Source organism: Electrona antarctica (assembly GCF_951216825.1).
Source record: "Electrona antarctica genome assembly, chromosome: 1".
NCBI classification, from domain to species: Eukaryota; Metazoa; Chordata; class Actinopteri; order Myctophiformes; family Myctophidae; genus Electrona; species Electrona antarctica.
The window spans coordinates 7796391-7813278 of record NC_136806.1 but is presented as its reverse complement, the minus strand read 5'-3'; the positions used below and the strand labels follow the sequence as shown (position 1 = coordinate 7813278).

Sequence of the window (16888 nt, the reverse complement as noted above, 5' to 3'; positions counted from 1 at the left end):
ACCACAAGGCGGAATCAGTACTATGAATGGGTACTTTCCCCTTGTGGTTTTCTGCCTGACGACTACAAATCAGTGACTACAACATGAGGTAAATTACCATGCGCTCCATACGGTGATTTTGGAACACAGACCAGGCTTTCCTCCAAGGTGGAAAGCCTGGTGATGCAAGGTTAGGCAAGAGCTGCGAATGGATGGAGCCATAACCGAGGGATTTCTGTCCAATATGGCTGCAGTTTGCAGAGATATTATTATATTCTACTACCACTACAGTCACCTTCCCAAAACATCAGCATTTGAAGTCATTTCCATGTACTGTAGACATTATGTGAACACAGAAACTTTATCAGTATGTAAATTGTAAATACCAGAAGTTAAGTTATCCATTATATGTTGCCTTGCCTTCAAGTGTGCCTCCTAATGACTATATTTGTGAGATGGCGTCGCTTCTCAACAAGAGGCAGAGTTTGTAGATCGGGCTCTTGTCGGCAAGCGGCAACCAAGAGTCACACTGTTGATAGAGAATACGACAGGCTTAAAATGTGGCTACAAAACATAAATATATATTAAAGCTATAATTATTTACTTAACCATTGACTTAATATTACTATCAATGACATTTTTAAACAGTTTACAAATCAATACACTCGCATCATGACAAATGGTGTTTATTTTTTTCTAATCCATGGAAATAAAACAAAACAAAAACACATGGCGTTACAACGCAAATGCATTGCAGGAGTGCAAAAGTGCAAAAGAATAACTTAAAGACCAGTGCATGCGAGAACAAAGGGGACGTCTAAACAAACATGTACAGAAACGTTTAAAGTCGTAGACTTGGCATACGAGTAGGTGTTGGGAGACGGGATGAGCGGGATTACTCGGTAAGCATGTTGTCAAGTGGGGTTAAGTACTGTGGACGATCAAGACTAATTAATCCCTTTTGTGCCTTGTTTGAAAAAAAAAAAAACGAACTTATTTATCAACTGAAAACATGTCATTGTGTTGTCGAACGGCAGAGTAGAAATGAGCCATCGGTTGGGTTGTGTGCCTGACAGACTTATGGTGGTCTCCCGTGGCTATACAGGGTACAGTGTGTGTGTGTGTTAGGAGGGAGGTCTCTCTGGGAGGTTTAGTTGCACGCTAAGGGGGTCATCGGGCCCGCCCTCCCCCACTGCTGGGTTTACAGGGCAGGCCGTCATTGGTCCAGATACTCCCCTCCCCCACCACCAGCACACCAATACCCAGGAGGCCGCGGGAGAGGTCAAGGTTCATCAGACACACAACACGTTGGTCGGAGGAATCTGTTGCGCTACAAGTACTTGGGCAGGTCCTTCTCCACGGCCTGCAGAGGGGAGACATAGGCTGGTGGTTAGAGGAGTGCATATATCATACACATCAGTTTAACCACTGTAGACCTGAGTACGATTAAAAAAAAAACCTCTAAATTCTAAATCCTAACAGTTTCCTGAAAAACCTATGTTTCTATGTCAGGACCGCCCCCCCCCCCATCTGAAAATATGTTGTTCCAGGGATCCCCCCACCAGAGGCAAAGATTTGCGCCACATTTTCACGATTTTTCAAAAATAGCTCGAAGAGCTTGTAGATCTGCCATTTGTCAATAACTAAAGTATAACATAATGCTTAAAACACCAAAAGGGGTTTCCGTCCTGAATGGGTTAACCACTTTAGAACCCCTATATATATATATATATATATATATATATGCGTATCTACAAGTTTGCACCCCTCTGTGAGCTTGTATATTTCTTGATCATAAATGTTTTAAGGAGATCCCTGAAAAATTCCATTGGCCAAATAGAGGACCTAGGACAGTGGCTGCAGTCAGGACCATAGTCAGAGTTACTGTACATGTTCCATATTAATAAAGACGGCTCAGTGGAACGTACAGTGGCTGCAGTCAGGACCATAGACAGAGTTACTGTACATGTTCCATTATTAATAAAGACGGCTCAGTGGAACGTACAGTGGCTGCAGTCAGGACCATAGACAGAGTTACTGTACATGTTCCATTATTAATAAAGACGGCTCAGTGGAACGTACAGTGGCTGCAGTCAGGACCATAGACAGAGTTACTGTACATGTTCCATTATTAATAAAGACGGCTCAGTGGAACGTACAGTGGCTGCAGTCAGGACCATAGACAGAGTTACTGTACATGTTCCATTATTAATAAAGACGGCTCAGTGGACCGTACAGTGGCTGCAGTCAGGACCATAGACAGAGTTACTGTACATGTTCCATTATTAATAAAGACGGCTCAGTGGAACGTACAGTGGCTGCAGTCAGGACCATAGACAGAGTTACTGTACATGTTCCATTATTAATAAAGACGGCTCAGTGGAACGTACAGTGGCTGCAGTCAGGACCATAGACAGAGTTACTGTACATGTTCCATTATTAATAAAGACGGCTCAGTGGAACGTACAGTGGCTGCAGTCAGGACCATAGACAGAGTTACTGTACATGTTCCATTATTAATAAAGACGGCTCAGTGGAACGTACAGTGGCTGCAGTCAGGACCATAGACAGAGTTACTGTACATGTTCCATTATTAATAAAGACGGCTCAGTGGAACGTACAGTGGCTGCAGTCAGGACCATAGACAGAGTTACTGTACATGTTCCATTATTAATAAAGACGGCTCAGTGGACCGTACAGTGGCTGCAGTCAGGACCATAGACAGAGTTACTGTACATGTTCCATTATTAATAAAGACGGCTCAGTGGAACGTACAGTGGCTGCAGTCAGGACCATAGACAGAGTTACTGTACATGTTCCATATTAATAAAGACGGCTCAGTGGACCGTACAGTGGCTGCAGTCAGGACCATAGACAGAGTTACTGTACATGTTCCATTATTAATAAAGACGGCTCAGTGGACCGTACAGTGGCTGCAGTCAGGACCATAGACAGAGTTACTGTACATGTTCCATTATTAATAAAGACGGCTCAGTGGAACGTACAGTGGCTGCAGTCAGGACCATAGTCAGAGTTACTGTACATGTTCCATTATTAATAAAGACGGCTCAGAAGACCGTACAGTGGCTGCAGTCAGGACCATAGTCAGAGTTACTGTACATGTTCCATTATTAATAAAGACGGCTCAGTGGACCGTACAGTGGCTGCAGTCAGGACCATAGTCAGAGTTACTGTACATGTTCCATTATTAATAAAGACGGCTCAGTGGACCGTACAGTGGCTGCAGTCAGGACCATAGACAGAGTTACTGTACATGTTCCATTATTAATAAAGACGGCTCAGTGGACCGTACAGTGGCTGCAGTCAGGACCATAGACAGAGTTACTGTACATGTTCCATTATTAATAAAGACGGCTCAGTGGAACGTACAGTGGCTGCAGTCAGGACCATAGACAGAGTTACTGTACATGTTCCATTATTAATAAAGACGGCTCAGTGGAACGTACAGTGGCTGCAGTCAGGACCATAGACAGAGTTACTGTACATGTTCCATTATTAATAAAGACGGCTCAGTGGAACGTACAGTGGCTGCAGTCAGGACCATAGACAGAGTTACTGTACATGTTCCATTATTAATAAAGACGGCTCAGTGGAACGTACAGTGGCTGCAGTCAGGACCATAGACAGAGTTACTGTACATGTTCCATTATTAATAAAGACGGCTCAGTGGAACGTACAGTGGCTGCAGTCAGGACCATAGACAGAGTTACTGTACATGTTCCATATTAATAAAGACGGCTCAGTGGACCGTACAGTGGCTGCAGTCAGGACCATAGACAGAGTTACTGTACATGTTCCATATTAATAAAGACGGCTCAGTGGACCGTACAGTGGCTGCAGTCAGGACCATAGACAGAGTTACTGTACATGTTCCATATTAATAAAGACGGCTCAGTGGAACGTACAGTACAGTGGCTGCAAAATAGAGACACCTGGTTGGAAGTGGTTAATGCACCGGCCACGTTCTGCCCGTCCTCTTGACTGTACAAAAAACACATGTATGCCTCACAAAAAAAATACATAATAAAAGTTACATATTACTTACAGACGGGTCTTCGTTTGGTCCATATCTCTTGACCACCTGCCCTTCTCTGTCTATGAGAAACTGCAGAGATGAACAGAAATCAAGTCATACGCTCATTTATTATGTACAGTAATTCACAGATGGCTACAGAATTGAAATGCAAATAAAGCAGTGGTTCTCAAAGTGGGGTTCAGGGACCCTCAGCGTTGCTTGAGTGGGTTCTAAATGCAACTCTGACCGCGTACACATGGAACCTATTGGAACTCAGAGAGTTATGGGGGCTTGAGGGTCCTTAGAATGTAAGTTTCAGAACCTGTTAGGTGCTTGCACATAAGACTCTATTTTGTTTATCTGTTGGTTCACTAATGTTGTCTTTCTTCTGTTGTATAGTGCCTGTGACATAAGACATTGCTGACCTCTGCTGGTCTAAAGAGACAGACACCTGTCAATCACCTGATGGCTCTGGCTGCCACACCCTGTGTCAGCTGTGCCTTGTTGTATGAGTAGGAGCAGGCTATAAAGAGGAGCTGTGGAGAGCAGCTCATTGTCTCCCAAACACCCAACCTGAAAAGTTGTGTTCCCCTGTGTTCTGTTGCGCTCTTTACTTTCAGTTACTGGGCTGGTAGTGAGTATTTGTTTGCCGTTTGGTCTGTTTAGTTTAGTTCTTATTTTGTTTTGGTAGTTTATGGGGAGTCTGGGGACTCCGACATGCACATAGTGCATAGCTCCCCAGGCTCCCTCATTTATTAGTTTGCTAGCCCATATGTTTGTTTGTAGGATGCCTAGTTAGGTCTTGAGTTTATCTTTATTATTGTTTTCGGCATTTATTACTTTAACCCTATATTTATTCAGTGTTTCCTTTTGTGTTACATTCCTGACTTGGTTGGGGTTCAGTGTTCAGTGCTATTTAATGCCCGATTTCAATTTTAAATAAATTGGTTATATTTTTGGTAAACTTTTACCCTGGCTTTGTGTCCTGATTATGTTATGGTCCTTGCTGTTCGAGCCAATTTTAAAGGGCCGTAACATAATTGGGGGCTCGTCAAAAGCTAATTTTGCACAAACATAATTTAATTGGGAGATTTTGCAAAATATGCTTATGTTTGTGTAGTGTAAACAGTTGGTCGTAAAACTGATAACTAGCAGAGCTCTAGTGGCAGTAAGAGTCTCTAGTTTGAGAGGGAGTTTGTCAGGTGCTGTTTTGTGTGGTTTTGTAACCCTTTAAGTGTATGCAGTGACCTGTTGAGTGACATCCCATTTGTTTTTTCCCCCAAGTTTCTACTGTAGTCTAAGGTGTACTGTTTCCGTGTTGGGGTAACCTAGTTATCTTATATTTCAGTAACCTTTTGTTTTGGTTGACCTTAAGTTGGTCTGTGCAGGTATAGCCTGTTCTTGTGAAGGTTGACTTCTTTGTTTTGGAGGTGAATAATCATGGAGTTCAAACTTGATGGTTTTGTGAGAGACCCTACATTAGAGGTTTTTCATCACTGTGCCAAAGCGCATTTGGGTTTAATTGCAGATCACTACAAGATACCTGTGAGTGCACAAGAGAGAAAGCGAGTTCTCAAACAGGTGTTGTGGGTGGGCTTGAGTGATAAGGGGGTGCTTCCTGGTCCTTCTAGTCCTGAATCAGCAAAGTTTGTGGTTGAACTTTCTATGGAGAATCTCGTTCGGCTGAAGGAGTTGGAGCTCAAAAGGATGCGTAGTAATCTCGAGAGAAGCAGAGAGAATGCTAAACTTGAATTAGTGCGGCTTAGGGAGGAGTACACAAAGGCCATTTGTTTGACTGAATTAGAGTTTGGTCTGGCTCCTCAACCTGGTGTTTCTTTTGAGAGGGTGGTTCCAATATTTCCAGGAGAAACATGTACTGAGGTTAATGTACCTGGTGGAACGTTGTTGGTGACCCCTGAGGTGGTGCCAGTCCCTATGGCACAAAGTGAACATGAGGTGGGGGTGACTGTTCCAACTGTTTTTGCCTCTTTTGAGGTAAACTGTTCTGATGAGAAGCTGGTAAGCTATAATGATGAAATTGACTTGAGTGAGAGCTTTCTTGTAGATCTAGATGGGGGTGGGACTAATGGTGCTGTTGTGGGTGGGGCCGACGTGGTTTCGGTGGAGACGCAGCAGGCCAGTACCCCATGTGAGACAGAGGTGTCCCTGTCCGGTGAGTCAGGAGGCGTGGCCCTGTCTAAAGTGAAGCTCATGTCTGAGGAGAAGGTGGCGGTGACAGAGCTGGTTGACGGCTCTACTGAGGTGGAGTGCATGTCAAAGGGGGATTGTCTAACTGACAACCTGGTCATGCAAAAATGGTCTCCACTTGATGCATCCGGTCAGGATGACTGGGGTGTGGTTAGGCAAATTATAGCACCACGTCGGGATAGGCGTGGCATCTTGAATCTGGCTCATGAGAAACCAAAGGAATCCATTGCTCCTGCTGTTTTCTTTCTAAATCTGGTGGGGGAGCAATTGGAGTGGGTCCAAATTACACCAACAGGTGTTGTTGTTTGTGCTCTCTCTCGGGTTGACTCATCTTGTGGCTTGCCAGTCTTTCAGGCAGACCAGAAGTCCAATTTAAGGGTGCAGGTGTTTGACCCAGGGGGGGTGAAGCACTTGGAAACCAAATAACATAGGGTGGGGGTGTTGGGTGCTTGCACATTATGCACACATGGCATCAAAGCATGGTGTTGTGTGCTGGTACACTATACACTCTCTCTACCTATACTTTATTATACTCTAGCATCTGTCTATTCTGTTCATTAACGTTACTCTTTCTTGAAACCGGACATACACTTGAGGGTTTTTACACATTTGTCCTGAGTTGGTGAGCATGTGTTGTGTTGTTCGTAAATCGGCAAAAAAAATTATGTAATTAGTAATGGTTAAGTATAGTAACATACATTTTGAGAGTATTTTGGAAAGTGACATTCTTATGTAGCAAAGATGTTTGTTTTGTTTCTTTGGAGATTTTGATTAGTCTAGGAAAATGTTATCAAATGATGGGTTTCACCAGCATTTAATAACTTAGTGTGGGGGTGTTAGGTGCTTGCACATAAGACTCTATTTTGTTTATCTGTTGGTTCACTAATGTTGTCTTTCTTCTGTTGTATAGTGCCTGTGACATAAGACATTGCTGACCTCTGCTGGTCTAAAGAGACAGACACCTGTCAATCACCTGATGGCTCTGGCTGCCACACCCTGTGTCAGCTGTGCCTTGTTGTATGAGTAGGAGCAGGCTATAAAGAGGAGCTGTGGAGAGCAGCTCATTGTCTCCCAAACACCCAACCTGAAAAGTTGTGTTCCCCTGTGTTCTGTTGCGCTTTCTTTACTTTCAGTTACTGGGCTGGTAGTGAGTATTTGTTTGCCGTTTGGTCTGTTTAGTTTAGTTCTTATTTTGTTTTGGTAGTTTATGGGGAGTCTGGGGACTCCGACATGCACATAGTGCATAGCTCCCCAGGCTCCCTCATTTATTAGTTTGCTAGCCCATATGTTTGTTTGTAGGATGCCTAGTTAGGTCTTGAGTTTCTTTATTATTGTTTTCGGCATTTATTACTTTAACCCTATATTTATTCAGTGTTTCCTTTTGTGTTACATTCCTGACTTGGTTGGGGTTCAGTGTTCAGTGCTATTTAATGCCCGATTTCAATTTTAAATAAATTGGTTATATTTTTGGTAAACTTTTACCCTGGCTTTGTGTCCTGATTATGTTATGGTCCTTGCTGTTCGAGCCAATTTTAAAGGGCCGTAACAGAACCACTGAACTAAACTAAGCAGCACTTGTGAATAGAGCGCATTCCAGGATGAAATGCTACTAGTTACCTTGGTGAAGTTCCATTTGATGGAGCTGTGGAGAGAGAGAGAGAACCACAGTTAGGAACCGCCACTGAGAATGCATCATGACTAACTCATTACTTTCATAAAAAAATGTAAGTTGTCATAAGGCATCCATGGCTTGGCACTTAATAAATAATATCCTAGCCTATTAAATTGTATGGAACATAGTAAGTAAGTAAGTAAGTACATTTTATTTATATAGCACCTTTCACAGAGAGGACTCACAAAGTGCTTTACATACAATAAAAATACAGAACAAAGTAAAAAAGCAAACAATGCAGATAACATGTGTTGTACAATTCAGCTCAAACAAGAAACAATAAGATCATCATAAATACATCATAAAACAAAGGTAAATTAAGTTCAGGTTGAACCATCCACAATTTTTAAAAATGCCCACAGAGGAGGAAAATCTCAGCGCTAGTGGGAGAGCATTCCATAGTTTGGCTGCTACGGCCTGAAATGATTTGTCACCTTTCGTTCTTAGTTTGGTGAAGGGTGGGTCTAACAGACCCTGTTCTGCAGACCTAAGGGCCCTTCTGGGCACATAACGAGGCACCAGGTCAATCAAGTAGCCTGGGGCCTGACCATGCATCGCTCTGAAGGTGAGCACCTTCAGAGACATACGTCTGGACATATATTTTATTGCTAGTTTGAACACTTCATGTACTCTTTAATCTTAAAATGACGAATAACCAGAGATAGACGATCTACAAGCTCACACCGGCTATTTCCGGTATGTTCCTAAATTTTTTATCCCACGATTTTGTAACCCATTTTTCACCCCTGTGTCAATTATCTAATGTGATCCTGGGCTCTACACACCCTCCGCCAACCTAGTCCCCATATATGGGGGGACATGGGGAGAGCAACGGACTTGAACTCATGCTTCCTTCATGCCTGAGTGTCCAAGTTGCTCCTTTACACCTGCCAAGGGGGAGTTTCCCTGGTTGGACGTAGTGTGTGGACGAAGGAACACGTTATTTCCGGTATGTTGACAATGATTCCATGCCTCCAAGGCATGCTGGCTTCTAATGACACCAGTCGTGGCGACTGAGAACTTCATTCCATGGATCGTCCCCCAACAGCATGTGATCAGTGTCTTACACACACTGGGAGTATTGATTTTTCAGTGCGAGTAAAAATCATAAAGCATGTTGGATGAGGCATCACCAAATGGATAGTTTGTCATGTGGAATATTAATTTATCCGCCATCACTCTGTGTTAACTACAGGGTCAGAGTCTCATGGATATTTTATGCTGATCTTCTCACGGTTTGTCCCACAACTTAATATAACTCAATATAATTACAATAGAAGGGCACAATAAGCGGCCTGCTCACTCCACATGCACTGAAGGAAGCAAGAGCTCAGTTTGGGGTTAGCGCCCAGGATTACAGTTTAGGCAATTAGCTAACACCGGGTGAAAAACAGGTTACAAATCATGGGATAAAAATATATAATTGCTGTTATGAGCTCGATACCGCAGTTATTGCAGTTATTGCACCCAGCTCTAGTAATCTCTGCACTTCTAAACAAAGAGGAAGGAACAATGCAACAGGATGAACGGAGTAGGGAGTGTGCACTGAAAACAGTACTGATGTGTATGAAGGCCATCAGTGTCTCTTCTCTACAGCAAACAGATTAAGACCATAACAAAAACATTTTGCTAAAGTACTACTACTACTACAAAAACAAGCTTGCAAATCCACCTTTTTCACCACACTAACAGTCGTGTCCCGAGTTTCACAATTTTATTAAAAAAGGGGAAAAAAGAGGCAGATTTACAGTAGTATATAAGAGTAAATTAGGGCTTCAGTGAGTAAAACTAAGGATTGATCTGGGATGGGTATTCACAAGAACGCCATGCATGTTCTGGGCCATAAACACAATTAAAATATACATCACAATTTAGCAATAGATAGTTCAGAATACATTCTACACAGGCTGTGTGGTCTTGTGGGGAAAAAGGGGAAATGGCCAAATATGCAATGACCCAAGGCACTTTGTCTTGTGGATAGTGGTGGATAGAGAAAATGACTCACTTTCCCAGCATTCCCTTTCCCTTGGGCTGTGCCTTCATCCACTTCCACAGAGGGTGAGCGCCGTCTCCATTCACCTCGATCTTACTAAAGAGGTCAAACTCTGCATTGTAACCTTTGGCAAACTCTTTGATCTCTGCGTCAGTGCCTGGCTCCTGGAGGACGAAGACATGGGACAAAACAAAAACCTTGGTTAGAAAACAGTGCTGCAAGATTCTTGCTCAAATGTGAATCTCCATTTATGTACGTTTTGTTTTGTGCTAAGTGTATTATCATTTTTCCTTTGAATGGGGGGGTGGGGAGGGTTTGTATGTGTATATGATGTGAATGTTTGTACAGTATGTCTTGTCTTTAAACCTGGAAATGTATAAATAAAAATGTACAATGTAAAAATAAAATAAAAAGTGAATCTCCATTTTCCTCCACAATAACTTAGATCACGATTCTCACATGTTTTTCTCCATAAAAATATGTATTGTATTTAGTCTGTAGTTGCTGAACATTACTACAAAAAAACAGACAATATCAAAGTGCTTTAATTAAACCCCTTACATTTTCTCTCTTGTAGCAAAAACATAAGAGTAACTAAAATGAATTGGACAGTGCTTCATGATTCTTGCTCAAATTTAGAAATGAGATTGAGTATTTTGTATTAATTGTGCAGCACTAGTATAATAGAAACCACTACTTTTCAGGAAATGGGCAAATTAATCTACGGTCCAATGTATCAAAATCTCCTGTTAATACTTTTCATTGGTTAAAAAGTGTAGGGTAAGTGATCAAACTGGGGGTCCTTGAAATTCAAAAGGTTGCAGGACTCTTGCTCAAAACACAGGTCACACTCTACAGACAAGCTGCAGGGAGGCCAGGGTTGATGTTCATGCCTACAAGCTTTTTTTCTCTGCATAACTAATATATTCTGTCTCTCCAGCTTTTCTAGATGATTTCTAATATTTATTAAATGCATTTAAATCTCTTAAATTAATATAAAAATGCTATTGCAAATATTTCACCAATGACTTCAAATGTATTTATTATTGCACATAGCTAAACAGCAAACACATCTTGTGCATTGAATGTTTACCTATTCCTATTCTACCTATCCTATTATATTTGGCATTTATGCATGGTTACCTGCCTCAAAATTGTTTTTTTCCTGATGACGACCACACCCCCAATGGAGTCCACCTGTTGTTGCTTTCCCATAAGTGTGTGTTTGTCCTATGGCTTGTTTATTCCCTGAAGAAGACCTCCTAGATCGAAACGTTGGATTCTGAATAAATATACAGCATCGTGGCTACGTGTGTGCAGCCTTTTTCCTCATTTTTACTTATTTACTGCCTTAGGCCAGCACCTCACCAACACTGGTGTGTTACTGCCTTAGGCCAGCACCTCACCAACACTGGTGTGTTACTGTCTTAGGCCAGCACCTCACCAACACTGGTGTGTTACTGCCTTAGGCCAGCACCTCACCAACACTGGTGTGTTACTGCCTTAGGCCAGCACCTCACCAACACTGGTGTGTTACTGCCTTAGGCCAGCACCTCACCAACACTGGTGTGTTACTGCCTTAGGCCAGCACCTCACCTACACTGGTGTGTTACTGCCTTAGGCCAGCACCTCACCAACACTGGTGTGTTACTGTCTTAGGCCAGCACCTCACCAACACTGGTGTGTTACTGCCTTAGGCCAGCACCTCACCAACACTGGTGTGTTACTGCCTTAGGCCAGCACCTCACCAACACTGGTGTGTTACTGCCTTAGGCCAGCACCTCACCAACACTGGTGTGTTACTGCCTTAGGCCAGCACCTCACCAACACTGGTGTGTTACTGTCTTAGGCCAGCACCTCACCAACACTGGTGTGTTACTGCCTTAGGCCAGCACCTCACCAACACTGGTGTGCGCCCTTTCCCGTTTTGTCTACCGTGCCTACAAGCTGCCATGCTGCTGAAGCAGGGAAAGGAGACGTCTCACCTGCCCTCCGAACTGGTTGCAGGGGAAACCCATGATGCGTAAACCTTTCTCAGCGTACGAGGCGTGCATTCCCGCAAACTGAGTGTAGTTCACTTTGGTCTTTCCTCATTTCGAGGCCACATTAGTGATGATACACACGAAGCCTCTGGGAGGACGGAGAACAAAACAACACATTCAAATTAATTCAAACACGTAAAGAATTATCATCGGTGAAATGCTGATGTGACATTCTCTCTCAAGGTCCATATACTGTGATATATTGAAGGGTTACACCTCAGCTAACTGCAAATGCAGCCATATGCCTACAGAGGGCAGCAAAGGACCGTCTTGGGGGCTGTGGGTGGGTTAGCAGGTGAGGTTGTAACATTATGTACCCAGGATGTTTTGTTCTCTTGAAGTTAAGCAATGACTGTTGCGTGCAGAACTGTCTGAGAAGTATATTTCTTGCAATAACCCGAGTGATTATTTCAGACAAGATAACACATACAATTACATATTTTAAGATTATTATTATTACAGTGTGGCTCTGCCGAGTCCGTCTGTCTCTCTGTAGCAAATCTCGTGTATCCACTGCCAGTAGGCCATACAATATCATACAAATGTCATGCTACTTTATATACTTTCTGAAATATTTAACTTTTATAATGATATAATCTAAGTCAATGGGGCGCCAATCGGGCTGCAACCTTGCCCAAGTATGTAGATTGTAGATGCTGTCAATCATCTATGAAGTATGAGAGACGATATCCGGGCACTGTTTCAGCCTGATCACTTGAAACCATTTTCTGTTTACAAAGAGCTCCCCGTTATTGAGCAATCACTGGCAATGACTGCTATAAGAACAGAGGGTATGCACATGACATCATCGTAACTGGAAGTTATGCAGGAATGCCTACTGAGTGGCAAAAAAACTACTTTCTGGCCTTGACAGCCCATTCATCCAAACAGAAAAGTCCTGTCTGATTGCATTCAACAATGTTAAACTCACCAACATTGCAGCTGTACGAAAAGCTTGAATTATCCTCTATCTACAAAGTTTTTGTTTCATAAAAATCCACCATAGAAACATTATGAGCTACTTTCTGTCAAGAAATGCCCTGCATTTGATTATTTTTCTAAGTGTCAGAAGTGCTTGTTTTCAATAACACGACATTTTGCTGCCTCCTGCCTGCATTATGTGACATTTAGAAACAGGTGGTACGCAGGACGGTTGAGTGATTTCCAACAAGCGCTTCCAAACTCCAACACTCCATGCTGCTCAATGTTTTGCCACTCAGTCTAGATGAGGGGGCCGTGTCCTGATGGGAAAATCATGCATGTGCATACTCTCTATATTCCCATAGCAATCATATATTATAAGATATGCAAGACTTGGCAAAAGTTATATCGCTGCAATCACTTATTTGCCGAAAACTGCAGATCTACAAGCTTACGTTTCCAGCTTGTTGATCAACTGATCGACTTCTGGAAACGTAAGCGTGTAGATAAAGTAAGTGGAGTCAAACATGGCCAACTAAGTATTAGTTGACTTAGTATAGTCTTAAAGAGTTTAAAGTGGTTAAGTAACTGTGGACTATACATAGCACCTAATTCCATAATTATTGTGTGCGTCTAGACAGTGGTGGAAGGAGTACTCAGATTTTTTGCTTAACCCATTTTGGGCGGGAACCCCTCTTGGTGTTTCAAGCATTATGTTACACTTTAGCTATTGAAAAATAGCAGATCTACAAGCTCGTAGCGGGGCACCGAGTGCCGCGTGTGTGGCGCAAATCTTTGAATATATATTCTTTCAGAGCGAACGTTTTTAACTCAAATCTTTGCTTCTTGGGTGCCCCTGGAACAACATATTTTCAGATGTGGGGTCGGCGGCAAAATACAGATAATTCTGGGGGTCCTTGACATGAAAAAGGTTGAGCACCACTGACATAGAAACATGGGTTTTTCAGAAAACTGTCATGATTTAGAAGACATTTTGTAGAATCTAAATGGGTGTGTAGAAATGCTCTGTCACAAGTCAAAGTCCCAGTAGTCCTCCTGTACTTTAATTACTTTCCAGCTCCGAGTAGAGCTCACTCTGTAGTGACCTGGACTCACCTGTACTTCTCCAGAGACTCCTCGTTGCCGTCAATGTCCTTAGCAGTGAACTCATAGATTGACTTGGCACTCTGCCAGTCGGTTGCCTCTGCAGCACACTGGAATGGATACAAGCAAGACAGACAACAACATATTATTAATGGATATGAGCCAGGTATCCAGAAGAAAATACAATTTAAAAAAATAACACCGTGTGAAGTGAGGGACGCTGATATATTAAAGTCTAACTCATGTTGCTATTATTAGGTGATGTAATGATGAATTGCATTTTAATGAATTGCATTTTTATAGCGCTTTACAATGGTTCATTCATTCATACATTGGGAGGTGAAGCGGCGAACAGTCGACGCCAGCGTCCTCACTTCCCACATTCACACACCAATGGTGGCGGGCTCACACCGACCGACTCATTGGAGGCAATGTAGGGTTCAGTGTCTTGCCCAAGGACACTTCGACATGTGGACAGGAGGAGCCGGGATTCGAACCGCCGACCCAGGGATCATTGGACGACCTGCTCTACCTCCTGAGCCACAGCCGCCCAAATAACTTGTGATGGTGATGTAAAACAAACACGGACAAAACAAACATTAAACTCTCTTTATTGTTAATGGCATTTAATGTTTGTGTTACGGACAAGATGGCGTCATTTTCCCTTCAATGTCAATGGCTTTTAATGTTTGTTTAACTAAAAACAAACATTAAACCTGTATATAGGAGGGGCTAGTGCCCCTCAATAAAAGGGCAAGAGAGAAATTGTGCAACGCCAAGGAATAAATGAGTCAACATCTGAAGGAGGTGAAAGGGAAACATCTCGCCATCTCTAATGTACTTTGGCCCTTACTTTGAGGTTAAGGGTGAAATTCATAATTACACATATAACACTATAAAACTGTGATATTATAAGCTGTGATATTCTTGTGGGGGTTCTTCTTTCTTCCTGTGTACTAAATAGCTGGAGAGATGTTGCTGAACAAACACTGAGTCAAATTAGTCAATATGATTTAACTATTAAAAAAAATAGTTTTACAATAATATCACTTCCTACACCATAATAAGCCATGGTTGATTTTCTTAAAGTTATATGTTGTCTTAAATCTGGTTTATTTCTGGTGTTGTTATTTGATACCCAGACAAAACAGAACCGTTGAAGGCAAGCTAAAGTTTAGCCCTGATTAGATGTATATAATAGGCAGTTACAGCCAGTAAACATCTAATCAGTGGGCTTAACGTTAACATGACTGCATTTCCCTGAAGGGAGGATTATCTTTACAAAAACACTGGACTGGGACTCTGGGAGTTACGACGGTGTTGCAACATGCTGCCCGTAAGAGAACAGATACGAGCTACCATTTAACTCACTGGAATATATAGCCTAGATATAAATCGATATAACGGCTAACGCTACATGAGCTGCATTTTCGCACAGTCAATAGACTACATACTGCATCACCGTTCACCAACACGTTATTTATTTAAGCCACACATCTCTATGCGAATTATTCAACATGATAATAACGTCACTATCAACCATGACTACGCTTAAATTAAGTTATTTGTTCACCTATGAGGTGATGTAACCCAAAAAATAAATAAATAGTCGATCTACAAGCTCACAGCGCGTCGCAAGGAGACGCGTTGCGAGCTTGTGGATCTGCCATTTCCCGGATCCATGTGTGTCGTTGCACCGACGCACGGTCGGACAGCATAGCCCGTTGCACCAAACACAAACAGTCAAAAATAGAACTCCTAAACTGCGTGTGACCTACAGTACGCTAAAAACAGCTCATCGTTGCGTGTATTTATTCATTTGTGGCGTTCAACACAAACATTTCTGTCATTATTCTTATAACATAAATGTGTTACCATCGCTCTGATGAGTCCTCTGCTCCCCAGCGCTCCTAAAACTAGCAGCGTTGACGGCTTCACAATGAACAGCATCGTCAAGACCAGACCACCGGGCACGTGACGCGAACACGTGATACGCCCTATCTACCACCCCACAGCCTGGAGGGACGAGCGGGCTTTGTGATTGGCTGGTTGGTTGTCAGGGGCCCTCCCTCGTCAGTTGTCATTTTTTGTCGATTGAATTCAATTCAAAGGAGTTTTATTGGCATGATAATTTGTCAAAAACTCTTGCGTCGTTATATGCATGTTGGGCTTTTTTTTTAAACAAATAGCAGCAATCTTTTTTAGTCACTTTGGGACAAATAGCAACATTTGTCACCCATACAGTTGTCATCTCAGAATCTAAAGGTACAGAATTTGATAAGACCTTTTCAATACCAAAGCAAAGCAAAGTTACTATATTTACCCAGGGTATCTGGGCTAAGCTCAAGAACTTGTTTCCAGCCAGGCCCTGCTCATAGAACATTTCATGGTAGTGGTTCAATGCCTTGCTCAAGGGCACTTCAGCGGTGGTAATTTTCAAATTGGCCAAATTGTAAAATGTTACAGGGATTGTGAAAATATCCAAGCTCACATATGCATCAGAATGCGAGGGGTAGCTTGTAGTACGGTAATGTAGGTGGAAGTGAGTCAATCTAAACGATTCTAAGTGTTTGTCAGTGGTGGGGTGTCCCCAGGAGACGAGGAGGTCCTGTGGTGGCACCGGGGTCCAGGCCGGGGTCCGATCCAGTGCTGCAGTTTCACTTGACAGTTGACAGACAAAATTCTGGCAGAGCAGCACATGTAGCAGAGTGGCTACCAAAAGACTACCGCTGACCGATATGTCCATATATAGGCAAATATATGACTGAATCAGGACTGACTGCAGATACATATCTCCATATATGGGCATGAAAGAGACATACAGGTAGACAGACAAATACAGAGATCCCACAGAACGCATGATACAAGGGCATGAGGCGGTTTTCTTAGGCCAATTAGATTGGTTTATACTGGTAGTGTGCGTCAGGGCCGGG

At 42.6% G+C, this 16888-nt stretch overlaps 1 protein-coding gene across 1 annotated transcript; it reads right to left on the bottom strand.

Moving 5' to 3' along the window:
- Window positions 1–649: 649 nt before the first annotated feature.
- Window positions 650–15954, bottom strand: LOC306921596 (phospholipid hydroperoxide glutathione peroxidase-like). Its single transcript, XM_079498799.1, has 7 exons — window positions 15831–15954; window positions 13968–14065; window positions 11874–12018; window positions 9901–10052; window positions 7841–7865; window positions 4046–4105; window positions 650–1342 (listed from the first exon to the last, which is right to left on the bottom strand). The coding sequence occupies exons 1-7, from the start codon at window positions 15903–15905 to the stop codon at window positions 1310–1312; spliced, it is 588 nt and encodes a 195-aa protein (XP_079354925.1). The 5' UTR covers window positions 15906–15954; the 3' UTR covers window positions 650–1309.
- Window positions 15955–16888: the final 934 nt, after the last annotated feature.